This window comes from Choristoneura fumiferana, chromosome 24, assembly GCF_025370935.1.
Source record: "Choristoneura fumiferana chromosome 24, NRCan_CFum_1, whole genome shotgun sequence".
NCBI lineage: Eukaryota > Metazoa > Arthropoda > Insecta > Lepidoptera > Tortricidae > Choristoneura > Choristoneura fumiferana.
The window spans coordinates 3,859,164-3,884,953 of record NC_133495.1 but is presented as its reverse complement, the minus strand read 5'-3'; the positions used below and the strand labels follow the sequence as shown (position 1 = coordinate 3,884,953).

The following is a 25,790-nucleotide window of genomic DNA, read 5'->3' as shown; positions in this document are numbered from 1 at the left end:
TAAGAATTTAATAACATTCCGAAATTTTAATTCAACTGCTGGATCTAATTACACGTTCGAAGCTGCGAATAGTCTAGTTACTAGACTACCGTAGTCTAGACTCTAATAGGTACGTTATAAATTTTATTTCAGATAATTAAGTAAATTCAAATATCCTAGGGGTTGTAATTTAACGTTCTAAAAGTTTATATAGGCATAAGTCGTACCTAACTAAGTTTTCTTAAATTTTCTAATTTGCTGCGTAATTTTTTTTTTGTAAATTCCTTCTGAAAATTATCATTATTATTTTTTATCTATGATAGGCAGAAAACGAGCAGGCAGTTCACCTGATGGAAAGCAATCACCGCCGCCCATGGACGTCCATAACATGGATGAGATCGCTAAATTTATTCCAAGTTACAGCGTGATCAATTTTGAAAGCTCTGACGTCGGCGCGGTGGTTCAGCAGTTAATTTTGGACTTGTACACCGTACACCGTAGGTCCGGCTAAGAATCAGAGGGCCTACTTCGAAATTCGAAAATCGATGTTCGTATCGTACCGTCCCTCTTACTCTCGTATTAAATAGTATAAGCGTCAGAGAGATGGAACGACAGGAACTTCGATTTTCGAATTTCAGAGTAACGCCGCAGGTTTTTGTCGGACGCAGCTTATTTTTTCTTTTTGTTTTATATTAATTTAGTTTACGTTTTATTGTTCAAGTTTATTTAAAAAAATATCTTCTTCGTAAAGAAAAATACGAATTGACAAAAAAAAGAACTGCGAGCAAGACTCGGTCGGCCAGATCATAATAATCGAGGCACCACGTTGGCTACGATCTCGAAGAACGATTACAATTGTTGTTGATTACGTTAGATTCTATGAATGAAGCCAGATGGATTACACACCATTATTTCTTGGAACGGTTCTCGTTCTATATTTTGCGCCTTGACATTAGGTTCGAGCATATTCCTAGAAATCTTACTCTACAGTCACCTACATTAATATCTGCCACAAGGGAGCATGCAAAAATATCTGAGACGCCCTACCGACCCTAGAAATAGAGTCATGTCAGATTTATGCACGCTTTGTGGTGTCAGATATTGGTGCTGGTAACTGTCTTCGGATGCAGCATCTTTCAGTTGGTGTTCACAAACTTTGCCATATTTGACAGTAGTTTAGGCAACTTGCGTGGGAATTGAGTTGTTACAGCGTCGGTACACTAGACAATTATTTTCATAATTAACGAGATAATTTAAGATTTATTTATTAATCAATAAAAAATATGTAAAACGTTACAATAATACAAATGCGCTGTACAATTCAAATATGTACATTAAATAATACAAAAAAGACATCCAAAAAACGTACCTATTGCAATTATTACTACTACTCGTACTAGTTTAGGGAATTTTGTATGTCGTCTTCGTCGCTTCCATAACGATGGAACACAGACCCTCCGGCCAAAGGTCGGAGCGCAGGAACATATCTGCTGGTGCTTGGTAGGCACTTGGCAGATATTTACAGATTGATAATTATCAAAGTACCTAAATCTTTCTGTCTGTTACTATTTCTCGCTTAAATCGTCGAACCGATTTAGATGAAAGGGTATCGCAGGGTAACGATTCCTTTTGACTATAGCTTCAAACTCAAAACTTTGGGGGCAATTTTTAAGGGCTATCCTGCTATACCCTTTGGTTTGCAGTACATTAGTTGGAAATACTCTCGGAAGGTCATAGGATAGTTTTATCCCGTGGTTTTATCTCGTAGTTCCCGCGGCATAATATTAAACAAATCTTCCTATTGAAATCCACATCCATACTAATATTACAAAAGTGAAAGTGTGTGTTTGTATGTTTATCCGTTTTTCATGAGCGACGGGTCGACGTGATTTTTGGCATAGAGATAATTTACGGGCCAGACAGTCATATAGGCTACTTTTTGTCCCGGGAAAAAATGCAAAGTTCCCGGGGGAACAGCGCGCGATAACCGATTAAAACTAGTCTGAAATATTTTAGCAGTTGGCTAAGTTAGTTTAACTGAACACCTCTGTAAATGTTTTTCATCTCATCCCTCCTTTGACGCGAGGTACATTTTCAAAATTGCTTGATGTATGGAAAAATATGTCAACTACAATTAAAACCACGAAAAAATGAACGGGATGTTCAGTCATCGCTCAAAGAACAAACCGTTGGGGCGAAATGCTCTCGAGTGGCGGCCACAAACCGGAATACGAAGCGTTGGCAGGCCTCCCACTAGGTGGACTGACGACATTGCGACAGTTGCGGTTGGTGGATGCAAAGTGGCGAGGTCGTTTATTATGGCGTTCCTAGGGGAAGCCTTTGTTGACCAGTGGACATCTTTTGGCCTATGATTTTAATTCTGGCCCGATTACCTGTTGAAATATTCAAAATAAATAAATTTTTTTTTAGCCTATATTGTGTCCCAGAGCTGGGCAAAGGCCTCCTTTCTTGACCTCCACAACGCCCGTTCTGACGTTATGTCAAGCTAATCCTTTCCTATGCAAACATGTCCAAGTAGACCCACCATCTCTTTCTCGGTCTGCCTCGTCGTCGCTGGCGGCTCTTCGTCACCCTCACCCTCTAAGTGACAGTGTGAGCTTCTATGGGTGCATATATGTAGGTACGATAGACGTGTCCAGTCCAGTCCCATTTTTAGTCCCTTAGCTTAGCAGTATTTTTAACAACGTCGGCTACGCTTGTTTTTGAGGAATATTAATACACTTTGTGTAACTATTAAGTATAGGTACACATACTTAGACGATCAACTCCGGATTCTCCCGCAAGCTTCGCAAACTTAGCAAGGATCAACTTCGACTACTAGTCGGAGCTCTAACTGGACATGCCTTGCTAAACAAACACTTACATAATCTAGGTGTTACAGACACCCCCAAGTGCAGCGCATGCATGGAGGCAGAATAAACAGCCACTCATATTCCTCTGGAATGCTCTGGTGTGGCGAACTACAGGGCACTACATCTCGGATCACCGGGGTCACTCCAGGAAGTCGTCGGCAACGTGCAGTCTGCTAGGCTTCCTCCAAGAGCTAGGCTGGCATGAATAGTGCCTACAGCCAATCACGCAAATAGGCGCACTAAGTCGTCGAGTTGCGGAAAACAGCCCGCTAATACCTATACACATACCTACACACAAAACAGAGAACACAAAACACTTCTTTAAAAGGAATTGCATACATGGTCGCCACAACCTCTAGCTTCGCAATCAAGTTCATTCATTATCTGATCGATCCTTCTATCATGTCATCGAAATTCGACAATTCCACATTTCCTTATTAAAATAACACGTTACATAAACAAACATAATAAACAATACAACAATAGGTAAAACTTTCATTATCCACAATTTTCAATCGTTCTTTCTTATTCAGTCGACCTATGCTAAATCAAATCATATCGCGTCACCGCACCACATTAAAAAGGCTTGACATCTCGTAAATTAATTGATTCCGTTGGTAGTACTCTCTGCGACTCAGCTCGGCCAAGTGCCATGATCAAGTGCTGAGTGTTAAAATACTTCAATTTTTTATTGCATTGTACTCTAACCTAACTTTAGAGAGCGGCTCTTGGACTAGAATGGTGTAGTGCTCTGTGATATTTTGTGAAAATGTTGAGGTTTGGGTGAGTTTCAGTTGCATTACCATTATATTTATTATCAATAAGGAAATGAGAGATGTAAGAAATAATATTTAAAAAAACCGCATTCAACCGTTTAAGAGCCATAAAGAGCCATAGACAGACACAGACAAACTTAGCGGTCAAACTTTTAACACTCCTCTTTTTGCGTTGGCGGTTCAAAATAGGAATTTTAGAACTTAGAAAGATGTACTTACAAATAAATCTGAAATAGTTTCAACAGGTAATCGAGCAGAAGTAAGACTGAGCCTTTTGGAGTAGAAACAATGGGTCCTTGGGGTTTGAGTGCATTTAATATGTTTAAATTATTGTCGTACAAATTAATTGCGGCTTCGGGTGACCAGAGGGCTGGCTTTTTCTTCGCACAAAGAATAAGCATTGCCATACAGCGTGGTAATGCTGCCAGCCTTGTGGGCACCTTACCACCTGGCAGCGATTTTGGGCAAATTTTTCATTTATAACTTTAGTTTGTATGTAGTTTTAGTTACCTTTATTTTGATTAGTACTATGTTATGTTTTATTAATAAATACCCCCAGTGAGACTGGATATTTAAAATAAAATCATGAATTTTCAGTTGCTGTCGACAAATAAATGTATTCATACATTGGTCGATGTTCAAAGTGTTAGTTGTTGAGTCAAACTTGTTCAACTATCAGCTGAAACATTCTTTATTCATTCCATAACAACTAATTTATTCGAACGATGTCACCGCGACATTTTACATGACCGTTAGATGATTAATGATTAATTAATTAACCTAGTCAATAAAGGAATCATTTGGGTCCAGACATAAATATTTTAGGATTCGCTTGAAGAGATAAGAATGGAAACTGTAGAGGATCTAATCTAAGTATGTTCGATCGTTCACCCGCAAGACCTTTTGCCGCACCGATAGTTCTCAATTATAATACTATTAAACGTCTCTACACCGTATCATGCTATGACCGTAATAGGAACGTGTCAGACGGAGTGTCTAACGTAATGTCAAAAACAGTATGATACGCGACGGCGACGGTTGTTTACCGAAACGTGCTAGTGCTAGTGGGCATAGTCTCATACCTACTTTTCGATAGAAATAATTTATGATGTTATGTGTAGAGACCTTTGATCGCCCGTTAATGTAATTATGACTATAGATATCATTTAATAATATTGTAAATCTGTTAAAAAAAAATATACCTCGTTGAGTTTCTTGCCGGATTCTACTCAACCGAGGTTTTTCCGAACCGGTGGTTGATTTTTTTGACATAAATAAGTGCTTGTTATAGCCTAAATTGAATAAAGATATTTTGACTTTGACTTTGACTTTGAACGAACGGAGGATTAAAAGTCAAAAATATACCTGTCGTAATTGTAATCTCATCGTCAATTTATTTTACTCGTAAATTGAAGTCGAGCGTCAACTTGCATTTAAATATTAAGTAGGTACTATTATCTTGTTATATTTCAGAACGGTTTATTTCAAGAATCGGCAACGGAATCTAGTCACAATTAGACTTGATTCGTACTTGGCACATTTCAATTAAGGGTTTGTTTTAGCTCGTATTATTTTGAACAATTTTACGATTCAGTTTAACTCGCTCAAATAGTTTGCAATGAAAGTTTGCGTGTCGGTGATTCCTTTTAATAAAAAGGTACAGTCATAAGAAATATCTTTACTTTTTTAAAGATACATCCATAACCAAACAAAAGTCAAAAATTAAGTGTAAGACAGACAGCGCGGGGGTCTAGCCCTTGATCAAGGTAGAGCGAGATTGTCTACTCCGCTTCCGCGCCTCTCAAAAGGCGCCAACATAAATCATTCGTGTTCATCATACAAATCGTTGCCCGTCGCGGGGATCAAACCCGCAACCGCTAGCTTCGTAGTCAGGGTCACTAACAACTTAGCTACCCGGTCGCCAAATTATGAAAGCCCTGTGACAAAATTGGTAAGGTAAACGTCGGACTGCGCGACACGCGAATGCCTAATAGATGACACTCTGCTGTCACCTCTATTACTAATGACATAAAATTAAAGATGACAACTATTGGGACAGTGACGAGCACTCGTGCGTTTACCTTCCTACATTAATCTGGCAGTGAAATTCTGTTGGTCCGGCGTGGATCGTCTCCGTAGGACGGAAAACCTTAACGGTTTTTCGCATCCACTTGGTGCAGAAATGTAGTTTAGATAAACTGAAATTTGAAAAAAAAAAGTACTTTAACGAAAAGTACAGTCAGCAAAGAAAAGCTTGTATTGAAAACTAAAGTTTTAACAGAAACATATTTCTACCTAGTGTAGGTAGACTGTACATACAACACGTCGTGCTAGTTGATGACGTGCACTGCGGTTGCTTCAAGCGAATCAAGATTCATCAAAATGATAGTGGCAATAAATACAATGAAGTATCGCAACAATACAGACGGTGACGAAGTGTATCCATGAACTTTTTGAAATCAATATGCATTTATTTAAGCTTTCCCATTTATTTTTATACCCACCGTAAACTGCCTCAACTTTGCCCCCTGGCCCCAAAATTGCCTGATTTGATTTAGAGTTGATAGCTTAGCACCCGTATAGGTTTTTAAACTTTTATCCACGTTATAATAATTCCCTGTAAATAAAAGTTTAAAAACCTATACGAGTTAGTAAGTCATCCACTCTAAATCCAATCAGGCAATGTTGGGGTCAGAGGGCAAAGTTGAAATGGTATAGGGGGAAAACGAGCAGGCGGATCGCCTGATGGTAAGCGATTACCGTCGCCCATGGACACCTGCAACACCAGAAGAGTCACAAGTGCGTTGCCGGCCTTTAAGGTAGGAGTACGCTCTTTTCTTGAAAACTTGAAGGTCATATCGGTCCGGGAATACCGCAGGCGATAGTTCATTCCAGAGTTTTGCTGTGCGAGGCAGGAAATTTCTGGAAACGCAGTTTACGGCACTGAAGTCGACAAACGCGCAGCATTTGAAAACCAGATTAATTCTAATCCAAATATTGCGGAATGGCGTTAGTACAGTCGAGTTCATAAACTTGTGAGCAAAAATTTAATCAAAAATATCTGAACACGACTATTGTTAACGGCGTAGAAGCGTGTTCAGATATTTTGATCAAATTTTTGCTCACAAATTTATGAACTCGACTGTACCTAGAGAGAGGTCCGTTTGACGTTGCAGTCTCCAGTCAGTCGGCCCGGACACGTATTTTTTTTGTCAATCAAACAAAGATGGCGCACGTCAAAGTTCGCGAGTGTGGTTCGCGACGTCACGCCGTGCGACGTTTTTACTTTAAACCGGCTACATCTCTTAATACATCTCTTAATTTTTTGTTTAAATAGACAAGTCAGACTTGCGAGTTCTATAGCTCACAGAGCTACTAAGTAGTTTATCAAATTGGTATTTTTTGAGATACGAGACAAGAATGGAGTTTTTCGAAAAAAATCGAACTTCGTATCTTGCCGTCCTGCTGAAGCTTATATTAATTAATACGAGAGTGAAAGGGACGGAACGATAAGAACTTCGATTTTAAAATTTCGTAGTAGCCCCCAGGGGTATAGGTACCTATAGCAATTAGTTCGCTTGCTGATCATCATGAACGTCTCCCAGCTTCCACAATCTGATTCAATGACTGCCCCACTTTCCAGCCATTAAATCTCGATACATTAACGTTTCAATTGATCCCGCAGCCGTCCTAGTTCTGGTGACCTTCAGCTCTCAATACAAACCGCCAATTTGATTGATTTATCAGATGTTTTAAAACAGGCACTTCATTGAGGACAACGGCCGAGGTGCAAGTGTCACAGATACGAGCTGTTCCTAAGACTATCCCGTGATACTTATACACAACCAGAATGTTAATGTCACTCGAAAATCGTTGGTTTTCTTCGTTTTCCTAAAGATTCAAGTCAGGAAGAAAATGAAACTGATCTTATTTTTCAAGTTCTGTAAGACATTTTAAGTTTACTATTAAACGAGTCCGTCTTTATAATGTATGGCAGTGGAGTGTCCTTAATATATAAAAATATTCTAAAATATTTTTGGCCAGACATGCACCGCGACGTGACTAATTTCATAGCCAATTGTGATGTCTGTAAATCCTATAAACACGCTAATCATACAACACTAGGTACTATGGGCCGCCCTAAGGAGTGCTGCCGACCCTTTCAAATGTTAAGCATGGATTTGGTTGGACCATTGCCGCCATCTAGAAATCAAAACACGTTCCTTTTCGTCGTGACTTGTTGTTTCACTAAGTACTGCCACTTGTTTCCAATAAGGCGTGCTACAGCTGAAATTCTTTCGCGTATTCTGGAGGATAAGATATTCCTGGTTCACGGTATTCCAAGCACTGTAATAATGGATAACGGTAGACAGTTTACCAGCAATATCCTGAAACTCCTGTTTGCTAAATATAAGATCCCTAATGTCCTGTATACCCCTAAGTATACTCCACAAGTGAACAGCGTAGAGCGCTATAATAAAACGGTACTGACAGCAATTTCTTCTTTTGTAGAAAACGACGATCACAGATCATGGGACGTTAACGTATCTAAAATACAGTTTGCCATTAATTCCTCTACGAACGAAGTGACTGGTTTTACACCGTCCTTTCTTGTTTATGGCCGGGAATTAGTAACCTGTGGTTCCCATTATCTGGACAAGGATGACATAAAAGATCTCATATTTTCGCCAAGAGACGAATATGCTGAAATCTAGGGGTACTGCGGAAAATATTCGACCAAATTCAATGTTCCTTACTAAAATCACACTCTAGAAACTGTCGTAGCTATAACTTACGTCGGAAACATGCCGATTTTAACGTAGGTGATTTTGTCTGGAAGCGCACCTACTATCAGAGCGATAAAGATAACAAATTTGCAAAAAAACTAGCTCCAAAATTTGTAAAATGTCGCATAATTGCTAAAAAGTCACCACTTGTTTTTGTACTCCAAGATCTGCATGGTAATAACATTGGTGATTGGCATATAAAGGACATCAAATTAACGAATTACAAAGTATAATTAAATAAAACCTATCACTATCTATACTAAAGTCTCCTTTTTATAAAATTATTTTTAATATAAAACCTATAAGGGGTTGAAACTATCTACCAAATACACCACCACAGTTGTTAAACTAATTATGGCACTACCTGCCATAGTAAGATTAATAAGGTATATCTAGCTTAATGCAATAAATTAAAAATACATATAAGAAATAAAGAGACCTGCTAATTTTAAAATCTATCTTAAGCTATTGGCGAGTATTTAAAGAAAATACTCTGTGTGAAAGGAACTGTAACATAATTGAATGTGTTGTGTTTGTATGACAGATATTGAATTAATGGTGAATATGTGTGCGTGAAGGAAGTAATCGAGGGCTGTATGTAGAACTGGTAGCTTCTGAGTTAGCGATGTGATAGCGAATTTTACTTAGGCAAAATTCTACCCAAAAAGGGAGGGTATGTAACGTAATCGTTACAGCGTTCCTCTTAGTTAACAATTTTATGCTACGATCTCCATATTATGTACAAACTTAAAAATAACAATAAAACTAGACAAAATACTTAAAGCTAGGATCCTTAACTACGATAGAACAAATCAACATAAAGGCGATTTAGCTAATAAAATGCAGTAGGAGTTATACACGGAGGTTTAGCGCTGTCATTGTTTACGTCGGGGAGAGGGTCTCGCGCGGCTGAGAGAAGAGGTCACTCCTTTTTCGCACTGAACCGCAGACCGAACTAGACACTTCCAAATTTAATTGATGGTCACTATTTTTTAATCAACCTAAGTTTTAAACTTAGTAATCATAAAAAAGCCTTTGCTTTGTACATTTCTACATTAAAATCAAAAGTGAATTGTGTTTGCCCCGACTGGGTGAGTGTTGCAATTTATTACTAATATGAATCAGTAGATAGTTACTGTAATGCCTAATTTTACTTATTCTATCATGTGTTTGGCTTGCTTCATACATTTGTTATTACGTAGTAATTGTAGATAAGCTTTTGAGGGAATTAAATATCAAAGTTATTTTTAGTTGCATATTTATCTACCCACTTGTCAAAAAAATAAATATTATAATTGTGTTTTTAATATAATTATGAACTTAAAACGTTCAATAATATTAAACCCCAGCTACTTTTAATTTACTGTCACGAAATTGGAAATCCTTATATGAATAAATCACTTCAATTCCGCTTTTTAGTATGACAAAGTACTTCTTACCATATCGAGCTGATTTTGTATGCTGCTGCAACATCATTGATCACTATTTAATGCTTTTGGTAGTCATCCTGCAAGTAGTGCTTTCATCTTCACCTCCCGCTGGATGTTGCAGTCAGTAACGTGAAATCAGACTTTTCACTAAATGGCCAAAACTGCATATTCCAGGGTTTTTGATACCAGCTGCGAAGATCGAGCGCCTTAACCCACTCCACCACATCTACTGACCCGCCAACGTTCCGGAACTACCCGTGACGTCACCGGACGCGCGCAACTACTCACCGCGCGCCGCACTACAGGGAAGTGGCTGTCCATAAGACGGTGTTAAGTGCTCACGGCTCATTCTTTTAATTGTAAAGTTTACTATATAGTGAATTTCTAAAACCCACACCCTGAGGTACTTCTGCCTATAATTTAGCGTTTGGCAAATAGATTGTATTCTACTTTGTTTAATTTAGATTATAATTGTAAAATCATTGCAATTGCTTTTATTTCTCTCCACTAAGTAGCCAAGCGTCACAGTGGCGCCATTTTCGTAGGAATTTCACTGAGCCGTGTTCACTTGCATTCGTTTAAGGTGTTTTGTAGTTATCTTTGGTGTTGGTTGCTTTAGCTATAAGTACGATCAATTTATCACCAAAATTGTGTCTTGCAACCATTTATTTGCACTGTTATATTTTAGATTGCAGCTTTTGCGACTCTGACTATCACTACACTTAAAACTATTTTTTTTATATAACCTACCCACATTTTTGGTGATACCAGTTAATAAATCTTAAGTTGATTACTGCGCTGGGAATTTTGCTTTTCTGCTTCTGTTGATTATTATAAAAAAAAAACTGCCTTGTAAAATTGCAACACACACCTACTTTGAGGAAAATGTCTTATCAAATCAAATATCTTTCACTACAAAAAACCGAACTTGAATATGAGGTTGGTGTTAGGGGAGGTTCTACGGGAGAATCAGTGCAGGAACTTAGAAAACAAATTGTTAAATTAGCTCCAGTGCTGCCACCGGAGGATATTTTGGAGTCTCATTTGGACTCAAAGGTTGATTTGTCGGAGGTTAAGGATACTCTAGTCAAAACAAAAGAAAATCTAGACATTCTTAAAGCTAAATTTGATAAAAATGTTTACTCTAGGACAGAAACAATGCTACATCATATTTACTATAGACTAATAAGAATAAATAGGGAAGAAGCTACAGATTCCCTATATAAGGAATGCTCTCATACTTTTAAGCAGCATTTTGCTCTTCTTAAAAATTTAAAAATGCAAATACCATCCACTGCATCGAGCACAGCGGAACCACTGTCTGATATTATTTCTGTCACTTGCGAAAAAAAACTTGTTTCAGACGTTGTCGGTAAACTGAGATATTCTGGTAAATCGTGCGTTAGATCTTTTATACAAAAGGCTGAGGAATTGGTTATCTCTAGAAGTATGCCTAAAGACAAGCTGCTGACTTTTGCATACGAAATTTTTACGGATGACGCTCTTCATTGGTACCGGTGCATCAAAGACAAGGTTGAGTCATGGGATGACCTAGTTAAATTTCTTAAGCAGGATTTTAGTCAAAGTGACTATGACTATCGTCTACTGTCAGAGATTAGGATGCGTACTCAGGGCGAACAAGAAAATATTTCTATCTATATCTCTATTATGCATGGTATGTTTTCAAGATTAAATAAACAGCTTACAGAAGAAGACAAATTAGAAATTTTGCTGCATAATATCCGACCTACTTATGCCAGTACACTAGCAGCATCTCCTAACATTAATTCAATCGATGCCCTTAAGGACCTCTGCCGTAGCTATGAGAATATTCAGTCTCGTACAGCACAGTTTCATGAACCACCAAAAATAAATTCCGAGATGCTAGCCCGAGAATTTGCTTATAACAGGCAATCTCCTAGTACGTCATTCCACAAACATAATTATCACAACAATAACGGTTTTCCTACTTACAAACAAAATTATATCGACAGATTCAAAAACTATAAACCTAATTATAATAACAATTCTTTCAGTAAAAATGATTCGGAACACTCAAAAAAAACAACAGTTAATTCCTTAAATACACCGACTAGCTCAAATACTCCAGTACTATATTGCCCAAGATGCCGCGTGAATACTCACTCTCTGGGACAGTGCCATCAACCGCATTATCCGATATGCTTCAAATGTGGCAAGAAAGGAGTTCGTTATCCGGATTGTTTAGATTGCAGAGCAACGTCTACCCAAAAAAACTAACTACTGTGGATTGGGTGGGCAGTGAGTACGATGAGACTAAGGTCACTAAATTTGACAGTTCTGAATGGTCTAATTGGTTAAATTTCATCTCAACATTCTTTTCGTGCTACACTGTCTCGTCAATCCACAACCTACAAATAGATTACTCACGTCCACACGTTTCCGTCACATTGCACGATAAACCAATTATTGGTTTACTAGATACGGGATCATCGGTTTCTATATTGGGAAACAACTCTCACAAATATTTTACTAGCAAAGGTTTTGTGCTACAACGAGGGAAACCTTTACAATTTATAGCTGCAGGTGGTCATAAATTAAAAAGCATTGGTTGTATTTACCTCCCTGTAGTTTTTATGAACCAAGCACACACTTTGGAGATTTATGTTGTTCCTGATATACAAAATTCATTAATTCTAGGCATGGACTTCTGGAATGATTTTGGCTTATTTCCAAAACATTTAACTGCGGTGGTAATGCGTTCGGAATCGGATGTCGCTCTTTGTGAGGTCACCGTAGACAAAAACGCAAATTTATGTAGTTATGATCACCTATCTGAAGACCAAAAAATAACAGCCGACCACATTATTTCACAGTTTCGTAGAAATTCTTATGAGGAACGTGGTCTTGGTAGGACTACGCTAATCACGCATTCTATTGACACTGGGAATGCTGCCCCCATTCGTCAACGATACTATAGAATGCCATTAGAAAAGCAACGTGTTTTGATTGAGCAACTAGATGAAATGCTTAATGAGGACGTAGTCGAGCCTTGTGAAAGTGCATGGTCCTCACCTGTTCTACTTACTCCTAAAAAAAACGGACAGCTTAGATTTTGTCTCGATAGCCGAAAACTCAATGCTATAACAAAGAAAGACGCTTACAGTTTACCGTATATATCAGAAATTTTAGACAATTTACGCGACGCCAAGTACCTGACTAGCTTGGACTTGTCTAAAAGTTTCTGGCAAATATTAATCAGAGAGGAAGATAGATGCAAGACCGCCTTTTATATACCAACTCGGGGTACATTTCAATTTAAATCTATGCCTTTCGGTCTTACGAACGCGCCAGCTACACAACAACGATTAGTTGATCAATTGTTTTATGGTCCAGAATTTGAACATAAAGTTTTTGTTTTTATTGATGACATTATAATAGTGTCACCTACTTTTGATCAACATATATCACTGCTTGTGCGCGTTTTGGAAAAACTTAAAACTGCGAATCTAACTATCAACTTCGAGAAGAGTCAATTTTTTAGAGAACAGCTCAGATACTTAGGCTATGTAGTAGATTCTAATGGTTTACATGCTGATCCTGAGAAGGTTGCAGCTATCGTTAACTACCCTCCACCAAAAAACCGTAAAGAGGTTCGACGTTTTCTTGGTACTGCATCATGGTATCGCCGATTCATACCAAATTTCAGCACACTGGCTGCGCCATTGAATAAACTGACGTCCCAAGCTAAAACTGCACCACCGTTTAAATGGTCTACTCAAGCTGACGATGCCTTTAAAGCTCTTAAAAAATGCCTTATTTCTACACCTGTGTTGTCATGTCCTGATTACTCGCATCCATTCGAGGTTCATACAGATGCGAGCGATGTAGGTATTGGCGCGGTTCTTACACAAACTTTAGACGGCGTAGAGCGGGTCGTAGCATATATGAGTAAATCACTATCTAAACAAGAACAAAACTACAGTGCTACAGAGCGCGAGGCGTTAGCGGTTTTAACAGCAGTTGAACATTGGCGGTGCTACCTTGAAAATGGTCACAGGTTTGTTATTTACACCGACCATTCAGCTCTTAAATGGTTTCTAAACATTAATAATCCTACAGGTCGCTTAGCTAGATGGGGAGTAAGACTTTCTACATTTGACTGTGAAATTAGACACCGTCGCGGTTCCGATAACGTAGTACCAGATAGTCTTTCTCGTGTATGTGTTTCAGCTATAAATACACCAATAATATCTAACTTAATTCAGAATGTTATCGACCCTTGGTATCGAAATATATATAATGGCTGCCAAAATACGCCTACATCGTTTTTAGATTACCAGGTTATAAATAACAAACTGTATCGTTTCAAAAAAAGTTTGAACCCACTAACTAGAGACTTCGAGTGGAAAGAGGTCATTCCCCTGGAAAATAGATCTAAGATTATAGAAGAAAATCACTCGTGTCCTACAGCTGGACATTTCGGCATATTAAAGACATACAAAAGGCTTTCTCTAAAATATTTTTGGCCAGACATGCACCGCGACGTGACTAATTTCATAGCCAATTGTGATGTCTGTAAATCCTATAAACACGCTAATCATACAACACTAGGTACTATGGGCCGCCCTAAGGAGTGCTGCCGACCCTTTCAAATGTTAAGCATGGATTTGGTTGGACCATTGCCGCCATCTAGAAATCAAAACACGTTCCTTTTCGTCGTGACTTGTTGTTTCACTAAGTACTGCCACTTGTTTCCAATAAGGCGTGCTACAGCTGAAATTCTTTCGCGTATTCTGGAGGATAAGATATTCCTGGTTCACGGTATTCCAAGCACTGTAATAATGGATAACGGTAGACAGTTTACCAGCAATATCCTGAAACTCCTGTTTGCTAAATATAAGATCCCTAATGTCCTGTATACCCCTAAGTATACTCCACAAGTGAACAGCGTAGAGCGCTATAATAAAACGGTACTGACAGCAATTTCTTCTTTTGTAGAAAACGACGATCACAGATCATGGGACGTTAACGTATCTAAAATACAGTTTGCCATTAATTCCTCTACGAACGAAGTGACTGGTTTTACACCGTCCTTTCTTGTTTATGGCCGGGAATTAGTAACCTGTGGTTCCCATTATCTGGACAAGGATGACATAAAAGATCTCATATTTTCGCCAAGAGACGAATATGCTGAAAATCTAGGGGTACTGCGGAAAATATTCGACCAAATTCAATGTTCCTTACTAAAATCACACTCTAGAAACTGTCGTAGCTATAACTTACGTCGGAAACATGCCGATTTTAACGTAGGTGATTTTGTCTGGAAGCGCACCTACTATCAGAGCGATAAAGATAACAAATTTGCAAAAAAACTAGCTCCAAAATTTGTAAAATGTCGCATAATTGCTAAAAAGTCACCACTTGTTTTTGTACTCCAAGATCTGCATGGTAATAACATTGGTGATTGGCATATAAAGGACATCAAATTAACGAATTACAAAGTATAATTAAATAAAACCTATCACTATCTATACTAAAGTCTCCTTTTTATAAAATTATTTTTAATATAAAACCTATAAGGGGTTGAAACTATCTACCAAATACACCACCACAGTTGTTAAACTAATTATGGCACTACCTGCCATAGTAAGATTAATAAGGTATATCTAGCTTAATGCAATAAATTAAAAATACATATAAGAAATAAAGAGACCTGCTAATTTTAAAATCTATCATAAGCTATTGGCGAGTATTTAAAGAAAATACTCTGTGTGAAAGGAACTGTAACATAATTGAATGTGTTGTGGTTTGTATGACAGATATTGAATTAATGGTGAATATGTGTGCGTGAAGGAAGTAATCGAAGGCTGTATGTCGAACTGGTAGCTTCTGAGTTAGTGATGTGATAGCGAATTTTACTTAGGCAAAATTCTACCCAAAAAGGGAGGGTATGTAACGTAATCGTTACAGCGTTCCTCTTAGTTAACAATTTTATGCTACGATCTCCATATTATGTACAAACTTAAAAATAACAATAAAACTAGACAAAATACTTAAAGCTAGGATCCTTAACTACGATAGAACAAATCAACATAAAGGCGATTTAGCTAATAAAATGCAGTAGGAGTTATACACGGAGGTTTAGCGCTGTCATTGTTTACGTCGGGGAGAGGGTCTTGCGCGGCTGAGAGAAGAGGTCACTCCTTTTTCGCACTGAACCGCAGACCGAACTAGACACTTCCAAATTTAATTGATGGTCACTATTTTTTAATCAACCTAAGTTTTAAACTTAGTAATCATAAAAAAGCCTTTGCTTTGTACATTTCTACATTAAAATCAAAAGTGAATTGTGTTTGCCCCGACTGGGTGAGTGTTGCAATTTATTACTAATATGAATCAGTAGATAGTTACTGTAATGCCTAATTTTACTTATTCTATCATGTGTTTGGCTTGCTTCATACATTTGTTATTACGTAGTAATTGTAGATAAGCTTTTGAGGGAATTAAATATCAAAGTTATTTTTAGTTGCATATTTATCTACCCACTTGTCAAAAAAATAAATATTATAATTGTGTTTTTAATATAATTATGAACTTAAAACGTTCAATAATATTAAACCCCAGCTACTTTTAATTTACTGTCACGAAATTGGAAATCCTTATATGAATAAATCACTTCAATTCCGCTTTTTTAGTATGACAAAGTACTTCTTACCATATCGAGCTGATTTTGTATGCTGCTCAACATCATTGATCACTTATTTTGCTAGATACAGTATAAATGGTGTTACAGTCTTCTTGTCCATTGTATCCAACCTGCATGCAGGCGTGCAAATTATTAACACATTAGATTTACAATTATAATAATTATCATTAAAATATATTATTCTTTTATACTGGTCTAATGTCCACTAATAGTCGTTCACAAAATTAAGTCAAATAAAATTACCTAAATAAACATCACCCGTTATCTGCCAAATATTCTTTTACACTGTAAAAACATTTATGTTGTAGCCAATCGATTAATTTAGATTTGAATCTTTGCTTGCTCTGTAGTTAATATCTTCAGGCAAGCTATTATAGAGGACTATACTCATATTGTAACAGTTTTTCCTATAGATGGAGGTGTGGCAAGGAGGCTGACATAAAAGGCTCCTGTATTGAGCCCTTACGTGCCGAGAACTCGCTTCTGTACGTCGAGTGAAGTAACACGTATTGTCTCTGACAAAAAGACATGCTTCTTTATATACATGCATGGGAGCGGAAGTATATTAAACTTTTTAAATAATGGTTTGCAGCTATCCAGAATCCCTGCATTATCGAGAGCGCGAATACACTTTTTCTGAATTTTAAAAGCTCTTTCAACCTCAACGGAATTTCCCCACAGCAATAATCCATAGCTTAGAACAGAGGAGACATAACCATGGTATGCTGTGATAGCTGCTTCTGGCGTTATTGTTTGTTTCAGCTTTCTTAAGGCAAACACAAATCTAGCCAATTTCTTGCAGACCTGGTTAACGTGATGCTTCCAATTCAAATTTTTGTCTATGTTGAAGCCTAAGAAGGACACAACATCAACCGTTTCTATGCTTGAAAGGTTGTATCTAATTTGTATGGGTAGTGGCTTTGCATTATACGGACCAAATTGCATAGCTTTAGTCTTAGTCAGGTTAACTTTCAGATTATGTATGCTGCTGCAACATCATTGATCACTATTTAATGCTTTTGGTAGTCATCCTGCAAGTAGTGCTTTCATCTTCACCTCCCGCTGGATGTTGCAGTCAGTAACGTGAAATCGGACTTTTCACTAAATGGCCAAAACTGCATATTCCAGGGTTTTTGATACCAGCTGCGAAGATCGAGCGCCTTAACCCACTCCACCACATCTACTGACCCGCCAACGTTCCGGAACTACCCGTGACGTCACCGGACGCGCGCAACTACTCACCGCGCGCCGCACTACAGGGAAGTGGCTGTCCATAAGACGGTGTTAAGTGCTCACGGCTCATTCTTTTAATTGTAAAGTTTACTATATAGTGAATTTCTAAAACCCACACCCTGAGGTACTTCTGCCTATAATTTAGCGTTTGGCAAAAATATTGTATTCTCCTCTGTTTAATTTAGATTATAATTGTAAAATCATTGCATTTGCTTTTATTTCTCTCCACTAAGTAGCCAAGCGTCACAGTCTTCTACAATTTGAATCCCCGGGCATATCCATATTAGCACAATGATTGTGATCATTGAGTTCACGTTGCGTTCTCGGTGCTGATCGCCGTTTATTATACAATTTATTATAAGATCTGTTGCACCATCCATTGATTACATTTATTTGACGGATAAATGTGATGCCGTCTCTGTTGGTTATGTTTGAATAGACGGAGACGGCATCACATCCGTCAAATAATATTAATTAATGGGTATTGAAACAGCCCCTTAAGAGAATAAGCTAGTGTACAAAAAAAAATGAGGGTTTTCACAGAGGGAAAATATCACTAGATGGCGTTAATATCGTGAGGTCTGTTTAACGTTTGACGTTTGCTTGCGATTGGCTCATTTGTGGCTCATTTAGTTATTTAACCAATCACGAGCAAACGTCAAACGGACCTCACGACACTAACGCCATCTAGCGATATTTCGCTTTTGTGAAAACCCTCATTAATCCGTCAGTTAGTTTATTCGAAAATAACTAACACATATTTTTCCTTCTCCCAAAAAAATAAATATTACTTTATGAGGTAGCTGATTTACTAGGATTTGAACACGTTTCACGCTTATGATATTGCTAAGAATATTTTTTATCTTTTCAGGTTAGCCGTCTCATTATTTTTAACAACTCTACGACCAACGTGTTTAGGGGATGACGTTACGGGTAAGCACACGTTAGGCTGCGTTTCCACTAAAGATGTGCAAGGATGCGTAAGATGCGTTCCGAGGAATGTGTTTGCCATGAACCAATAGAAACGCTTCATTTACACTTATCCTCGCTCCGCCGAGCTGTATCCATCCTGATCCATCCACTAGAGATGTGCTGAGCGAGGAATGACATGGTTCATGACAAACACATTCATCGCAGATCTCTGGTGGAAACTGGGCTAAACTCTTAGACCCTAAGTCAGCAGAAGATATTTTCCTAAGCTTATACAGTTTTTGTACCTAGTCCTGCGACAAAAGAAAAGAATTGATCTAGTTATGACTAGAATTTGACCATATGACCTTCCCAGCTATAGAATTTCACCATGTAACCCCTGGCTATAAAGTCGGTCCCGCCCTTAGCTGGTGTGTCGTTAAGCATCTTAATAATAATCATTGATGTGTGACACATTACAGAGACAGAAGACGTTACAACTACAACACAAACACCGCTCCCGGACTCGCCCTGCTCGGTACTGCGGCCCGGGGACGTCGACCTACAGAGCATCGATCTAATAGCCGCTTACGAGCTGGACCGCCCCAACACCACCGGGGTCACCTTGGTCCAGGGCTCCCAGTACCTGCAGAGAGCGTACAGGATAAGCGATGGAGCGAATCTTACCCTACCGTTACGGTAAGCGCTTCGGAAGCAGAGTAAACCCTCAAATTCATTCATCATTGGTCTGACTCTTCTCGGCTCCACTGCTCTTTTCCTCTGTGGAATCAGCGGCGGACTAAGCTCGTTCGGGGCCCAGGGTGGCAAAGCTGAATGAGGTTCTCAGTATTAGAAATTAATGTACTAAACACATTTTTGTCTTTGAGGATTCAGGTGGATTTTGAACCAGAACTCAGAATCAGAAAATCAGAACTTTGTCATGAGAACTTGTGGACATTTGGAGTCCCCAGGAACTGGAGGCCTGGGGGACCACCCCTTCCGCGCTACTGTGTGGAATGCCTTTTAATAAAATACGGAAGTACCTACTCAATAACATAATTGACAAATCACAGCTTCCCTCTTTTTCTTGTTTCACACCCTCCTCGTTTGAATTTGAACTTCTAAAAGCTACTTTCAATTTTTGCCACAGACTACGTCTTTACAAACTCTATTAGATTATATTATATCAGAACAATCAGGACGTTATGAAGGCTGGAATATCCAACTGAACTTAAATACCTATTAAGCTCATGTGTGTCAACAGTCGTCTATGTTTGCTTTCAATTTTCTGCCAGGTGGAGATTACTTTGTATTCTTTATGGGATACCATGGACATACCATACTAAACCATACCTTCACTGAAAACCTCTGCAGTCTACGGAAGACATAAAACTTTCAACGAATACATTTGCAATTCCAGTCAGGTCTTCCCGTCCGGTCTACCAGAGCAGTTCAGCATGGTGACGACATTCAATGCACACAACCAGACTCGGCCCTGGATAGTCGTGCGCGCAACCAAGAGCGTGCAATTCTCTATGACTATGCTCCCGCGCACAGAGCGGCTGGCTGTGTTCGTGGAAGGAACTAGGCTTTACTTCAGCTCTATGGAGGTGAGGACAGTGACTTGAGGAGTGTGAAGTTCATATGGGCATATTTAGCACTGAGTTCGTCTTGACAGGAACTTAAGGCTGGTGCGATATTCTACTTCTATAACACAACAATCATCGGAACCCTGCCTAAAAGGGTTGTTTTCAATATTTTTATTTTCATAATATAAAAAAAACAATAAATATCATGGGACACTTGACACCAATTGACCTAGTCCCAAACTAAGTAAAGCTTGTACTATGGACACTAGGCAACGGATAAACATACTTATATAGATAAATACATACTTAAATACATATTAAACATCCAAGACCCGAGAACAAACATTCGTGTTATTCACACAAATATCTGCCCCGGCCGGGATTCGAACCCAGGACCTCAAGCTTCGTAATCAGGTTCTCTAACCACTTAGCCATCCGGTCGTCAAATGTATTTTAAGTTTAGGATAGTTTTATGTAAACAGATATAATTTAATTTTTATTTAAGGTAAACGTGCGTGTTCATCACTGTCCCAATAATAGTTACCATTTTTAATTGTAGGTAATTTCATTAGCAATAGAAGTGAGAGCAGGGTATCATTATTGGGTATTGGGTATTATACCTAGTGCCATCCACGAAGACGCGTGATTTTGTCAAAATTAGACATTAATGACGTTGTAATATCACGTCACGCGTCATCGTGAATGACTCTACCTTAACTCTACCTATAGCGTGGCGTTTTGATGACGTTAATTAAATGTATTTCCTTTCTTATTTATTTATTTATTTGGAGAACAAACAGAAATAAGTGTACAGAAGATGATACAAGTATTCTTAGTACTATGACTAAAACTAACATGCACTTACTCCCTAAACAGATCTCACTAAGGCACATGTGTGATGATTTCTAGCCAACGTACACTTCACCGAAAGCTAACCGGTCGGAGTACGCTAATAAGCACGCTAGTCATAACAGAGCAGAGTAGCCAGTACGATACCCCTACCAATAACAATAATCTACTTATTGAGCACATAATCTACTTATATTCTAAGACAATCAATAGATATGTAGGTATGTATGTATGTAAACACTTTATTGTACAAAATAAGCAAACAAACGCAATTGACAAACGTTAAGATATTCTTATTTACGTTATTATTATTACGTTCTAAGTTTAAATATCACAAATCTCATCCTCCAATGATCACCCCCTATTACAACATTAGTTGACAAAGCACTTTCTTCTAGCTTCTTTCTTTCTAAATTGCATGTGACTGGAAAATGTAAAATACAAACATTGGAACATAGAACCTCCTCCTTTTTTGAAGTCGGTTAAAAAAATAGGGCGTGAATTATTGTATAAATTAGAAGAATTATTTGTTTGTTTTCAGTTGTTCAAACCAGGGTGGCACAAGTTACATTTGGCTATCACCAATGATACGGTGTACGTGGCCGTCGACTGCGAAGAGGCATGTACCATGACTATAGTTAATTTATTAAAAAAAAATCTCTTTGTACAAAGCGATTACCTATAATTACAGTGCAGAAACAAACGACTTTTTGGTTTTAGCCACTCTGTAAGATGGAACAATAAGTTTTCCTATGTTTCTGCTATTAAAGACTTGTTTCTTGACAGCTGGAACCCCAGCCCGTGCCTCAACATGATCTCTCCGGCGCGTCGTCGGTTTCTATCGCGTCGTGTGACGACGGAAAACCTGCTTCTGTAAGTGTGGTGCTCCTCTAACATTCTACAGCTACTCTTAGAGATGCCGGCAAACTTCACGACCACTGGGCGACAAGTACCTACTTAAATTCAATATAGTTACGTTACCCAAGAAATTTGCTAGCAACTGTACAAAATACCCATGTGTTTCCATAGTTAGTAGATATTGGAAGCAACTTAAAAATTGTACAATACTCCTTTTATAATAAATCTACTTAACTAAATACAAAAATACAGATCTGAAAGGATAGCTGTGCCAAACTGACAAATTAGTGTATCTAAATGCTCCAATCACCTTGTCAGTGGTTTTATAACTTTGATCACTATGTGTGTGTCCACCAACAATGCATTAATTATTATGATACTAGCTTTTGCCCGCGGTTTCGCCCGCGTGGAATTCGGTTATCACGCGCTGTTCCCTAGAGAACTGTGCATTTTCCAGGTTAAAAAGTAGCCTATGTTCACTCTCTGGCCTATAAACTATCTCTACGGCCAAAATCACGTCGACCCGCAGCTCCGTTTCGACGTGAAAGACGGACAAACATAAAAAACACACAAACACACACACTTTCGCATTTATAATATTAGTATGGATATGTGTCTGATTCTAGGTGGACCTCCAATGGCTATCCATGAGTCCGTGTTATCGATACACCCTGACTAAAGACAGCTGCGAGGAACTCGGGGACGTAAGTTATTTATTCTTGTGTAGACTGAGTCACATTTTATTTTCTGGATTTAGATGTTTTTTTTTTGTCTCCAAGAAGTGCAGACCAGCCTCACAGTTCACACGCATTTTTTTAAATACATGAAATAAAAAAAATACTTTTGTTTGCAAGATTTAAAAAAAAAGTCTATCTCACTAATACTGGTACGACATAGTGTCTATTGCAACGGCATCCGGTAGGGTCAGTCCCGCTCACGTCTCCTGAATCACCCTGTAGTTGTCTATTTTAATAGATGATCCACGAGTACTACACTCTAACTATACTTAACTATTACCTAACAATAAATTAAAGTGTTGAAATATGGTCAGTCAAAAGACAAAAATTGCTGGACGCATTATTGTACTATAAGAGTACATTTTATTTTCAAAACTCTTGAATTGCAGAGAGCTACTTAAGCTGAGTGAGAAACGTGACACTTTTTTTTATTTGCTTTTTTTTTTTTGTTTATTAGTTGTTAATCAATTCTTATCGGCAGAATGAGCCTGTTGAGGCTGGATCCCTATTGTCCACTGCAGCTCCTGCTGTAAGTATATATTTTACATATATTATTCCAAAATGCTTCACGTAAGCGTGTTAGACTTAAGTACCTTACCTACTCGTACATACCATCACAAACTGGGATTGTTGAGCCACTCGCCACTGTTCATATGTAGGTATTAGCCTAAAGTTAATTTTCAAAGTTAAAAAAATTCCTAAGGGTTTTTTCGCTGGTGCGCTTACCCTACTTGTAGTAAATTTTGACATTTATAAACCAGAGTAGCATTATACGGCCACATTACGAATAGTGGTAAGTAGCTCAACAATCCCTGTTTGCGACTGTACGGTCAGCCAAATAAGTGGTTTATTAATTTTTAAACAAGTGCCTATCAAATGAATATGTCGCTTAACAGGTTCCTTGTCCCATGAGGCATATGTGCCTCATGCGTGACTTTACTGGTACGTCCATGAGGCAGACGTGCCTCATGGCCAGTGTAGATAATGCCGTTGTTCTTTCGATAGATAATACATTTTATTACGTATTATATTATATTAGTTTTATTCTTGAACCACATTTAAATAACCAATGAAAATTACCATGGAGACATTACATCTTGGGGATATAACAAAATTATTATGACAGATATACGAATATTATTGTACATAACATAACTTAACATAAGGTAGACAGATCATAAACAAATACGAAAATTCTTAGAAATGTTTGACTGAAAAACCCTGTAAACATTTTTTAGGATTTTTCAATAGTGGTCGACAAAAATGTTCAAAAAAATACAAACATTGGAACATAGAACCTCCTCCTTTTTTGAAGTCGGTTAAAAATGAAAGGCGTGACTACTGAATCAAAATTGAAAAACCTTTAAAGGGTGTTCAGTCAATCTGATCAAACAATCTGGAGAAACATTAAAGATTTTAAAACAAGACGAGCTGGGTTATTATTTCGAGAGGTTCAATAGTGTTCAGACTCAAATTTTCAGTTATAAAATTAGAAATATATCGTTTATTGTTTTTAAGTTGCTTAGGATATTATCACTGAAACTTGCGGTAAATACATTTTATTCTATTTTATCTTTTTTTCCACAATAACTTAAATTTTCTGCACAAAAGTCAGTTACGTGGTCAGGTTCGGATTATCCCTGATTACTTTGTAGTATTGTAAAAATACAAGGTATAGAAAAACTTGCTGTTTTAAAACATGGATTGAATGTTCATAATATGATATACCAAGCATGCAAACATAAAAAAATTAGGACATTGATAAGACTATTTTTTTCTACATGTCCGTTGTTCCAAAATACACCATCATTTTCGTGGTCACACTTATTAAGTATATTTTAAACAAAAAAGAGGTCAAACCTCCTGTGAATCCTTTTTTAACTATAAGCAACTTTGAAAATAAGACTGCGTCAATATAACGTATAATGTTTATCGCAAGTCATAATTTTTATCTATAATTAATGTAATAAAGGTTCAGTTAGATTTGCGTCAAAGATCGAGCGTCATTTTCGTTACGGTTGCGACTTGGTAAGTATTGGGTAAATAAATATAATGTTTTACTGGTGCTGGTGTCATTTGCAGTTAAGTTATTCAATATTGATTTCATTTGCTTCAAATCTATAGGATATTTACTGCAGAGCCGCGAAAGTAAGAGCTTTTCAATTTCGTGGTCATCATTTTCGTGGTCCTATGGCCACGAAACTGATTAAAGACCACGAAAAAAGATGATTTTCCCTACAAGTAGAAAAAAATACAGAACACTTTTTATAGAATTTTCTGCTTTTTACAGTGTAATCGTTTATGCCGTTATTGATTTAATTGATTTAAACGAAGAATGGTTGACCGTCAACAACATTTGCTCCAGGTGTGGTTATAGGAATTATGACCAGTGCGTGCCATTTTGTTAACTGGCGAGAGGTTCAAGAATATTTTGCCCTGAATGTACGTGTGAAATGTATATATCTAAATAATTAAAAGAAAACTTCGTCATTTACAGGAGCATTTTGTTTGTAACATAATTTCGTTCTGGTTTACCGTAGACCTGCACGGGGGGAAGGTATTGAAAACTGTTTTGGTTTGTGAGTTGAAGTTATTAATCTTACTTTAATTAAGTAATTTCTACATAGTATTTTAAAAGTTACACAAATGACAATTTGAAGTCGTCATTTTCGTGTCAAGATTTAATTTTTTTTTATATAGATATCGATTGTCTATTTCTGTTGATACCTGATTAATTAAATAATGCTTATTCGTTTTCTCATTATGATCGGATTTTCATTCAAATAGTACAATTATAAGATTTTAAAATAAACAAAATGTTCTTTTTCGTGGTCTCGATGCTCATTTTCGTTACCGTTAAAATTGGATTTTTGTTCTTTTTTTAAACCAAAAAAACTTTATCGATCTCTTATAATATAAAGCATCTTATCGGTACAATATCCTTATGTTAAAATATAACAGACCACAGTCAAAATGTGTGTTTTTATTTCTGTAACATTTATCTTAACACCTCAAATAATTACCGCAGCCTTATGATTCAACAAAATTGTTATCCTCTCTACGTTCAATTCAATAGAAGTGT

General features: G+C 37.6%; 2 protein-coding genes across 2 annotated transcripts in view; both read left to right on the top strand.

The window, feature by feature from the left end:
- Positions 1 to 3,478: 3,478 nt before the first annotated feature.
- The window catches only part of LOC141441778 (uncharacterized), a gene marked incomplete in the record, with an annotated part of 65,673 nt that continues 43,361 nt past the window's right edge, over positions 3,479 to 25,790 (top strand). The window contains 8 exon segments of the mRNA XM_074106641.1: positions 3,479 to 3,635; positions 18,638 to 18,699; positions 19,158 to 19,374; positions 20,096 to 20,285; positions 21,655 to 21,732; positions 21,900 to 21,986; positions 22,598 to 22,675; positions 23,190 to 23,237. Coding sequence (XP_073962742.1) covers positions 3,622 to 3,635; positions 18,638 to 18,699; positions 19,158 to 19,374; positions 20,096 to 20,285; positions 21,655 to 21,732; positions 21,900 to 21,986; positions 22,598 to 22,675; positions 23,190 to 23,237 — 774 coding nt within the window.
- On the top strand, positions 8,961 to 16,493 carry LOC141441573 (uncharacterized). Its single transcript, XM_074106350.1, has 2 exons — positions 8,961 to 9,506; positions 10,020 to 16,493. The coding sequence occupies exon 2, from the start codon at positions 10,731 to 10,733 to the stop codon at positions 12,102 to 12,104; it is 1,374 nt and encodes a 457-aa protein (XP_073962451.1). The 5' UTR covers positions 8,961 to 9,506; positions 10,020 to 10,730; the 3' UTR covers positions 12,105 to 16,493.

Bases quoted from the DNA above. Each gene is read 5' to 3' on its own strand.
- LOC141441573 (XM_074106350.1), top strand. From the start codon at position 10,731: ATGTCTTATCAAATCAAATATCTTTCACTACAAAAAACCGAACTTGAA.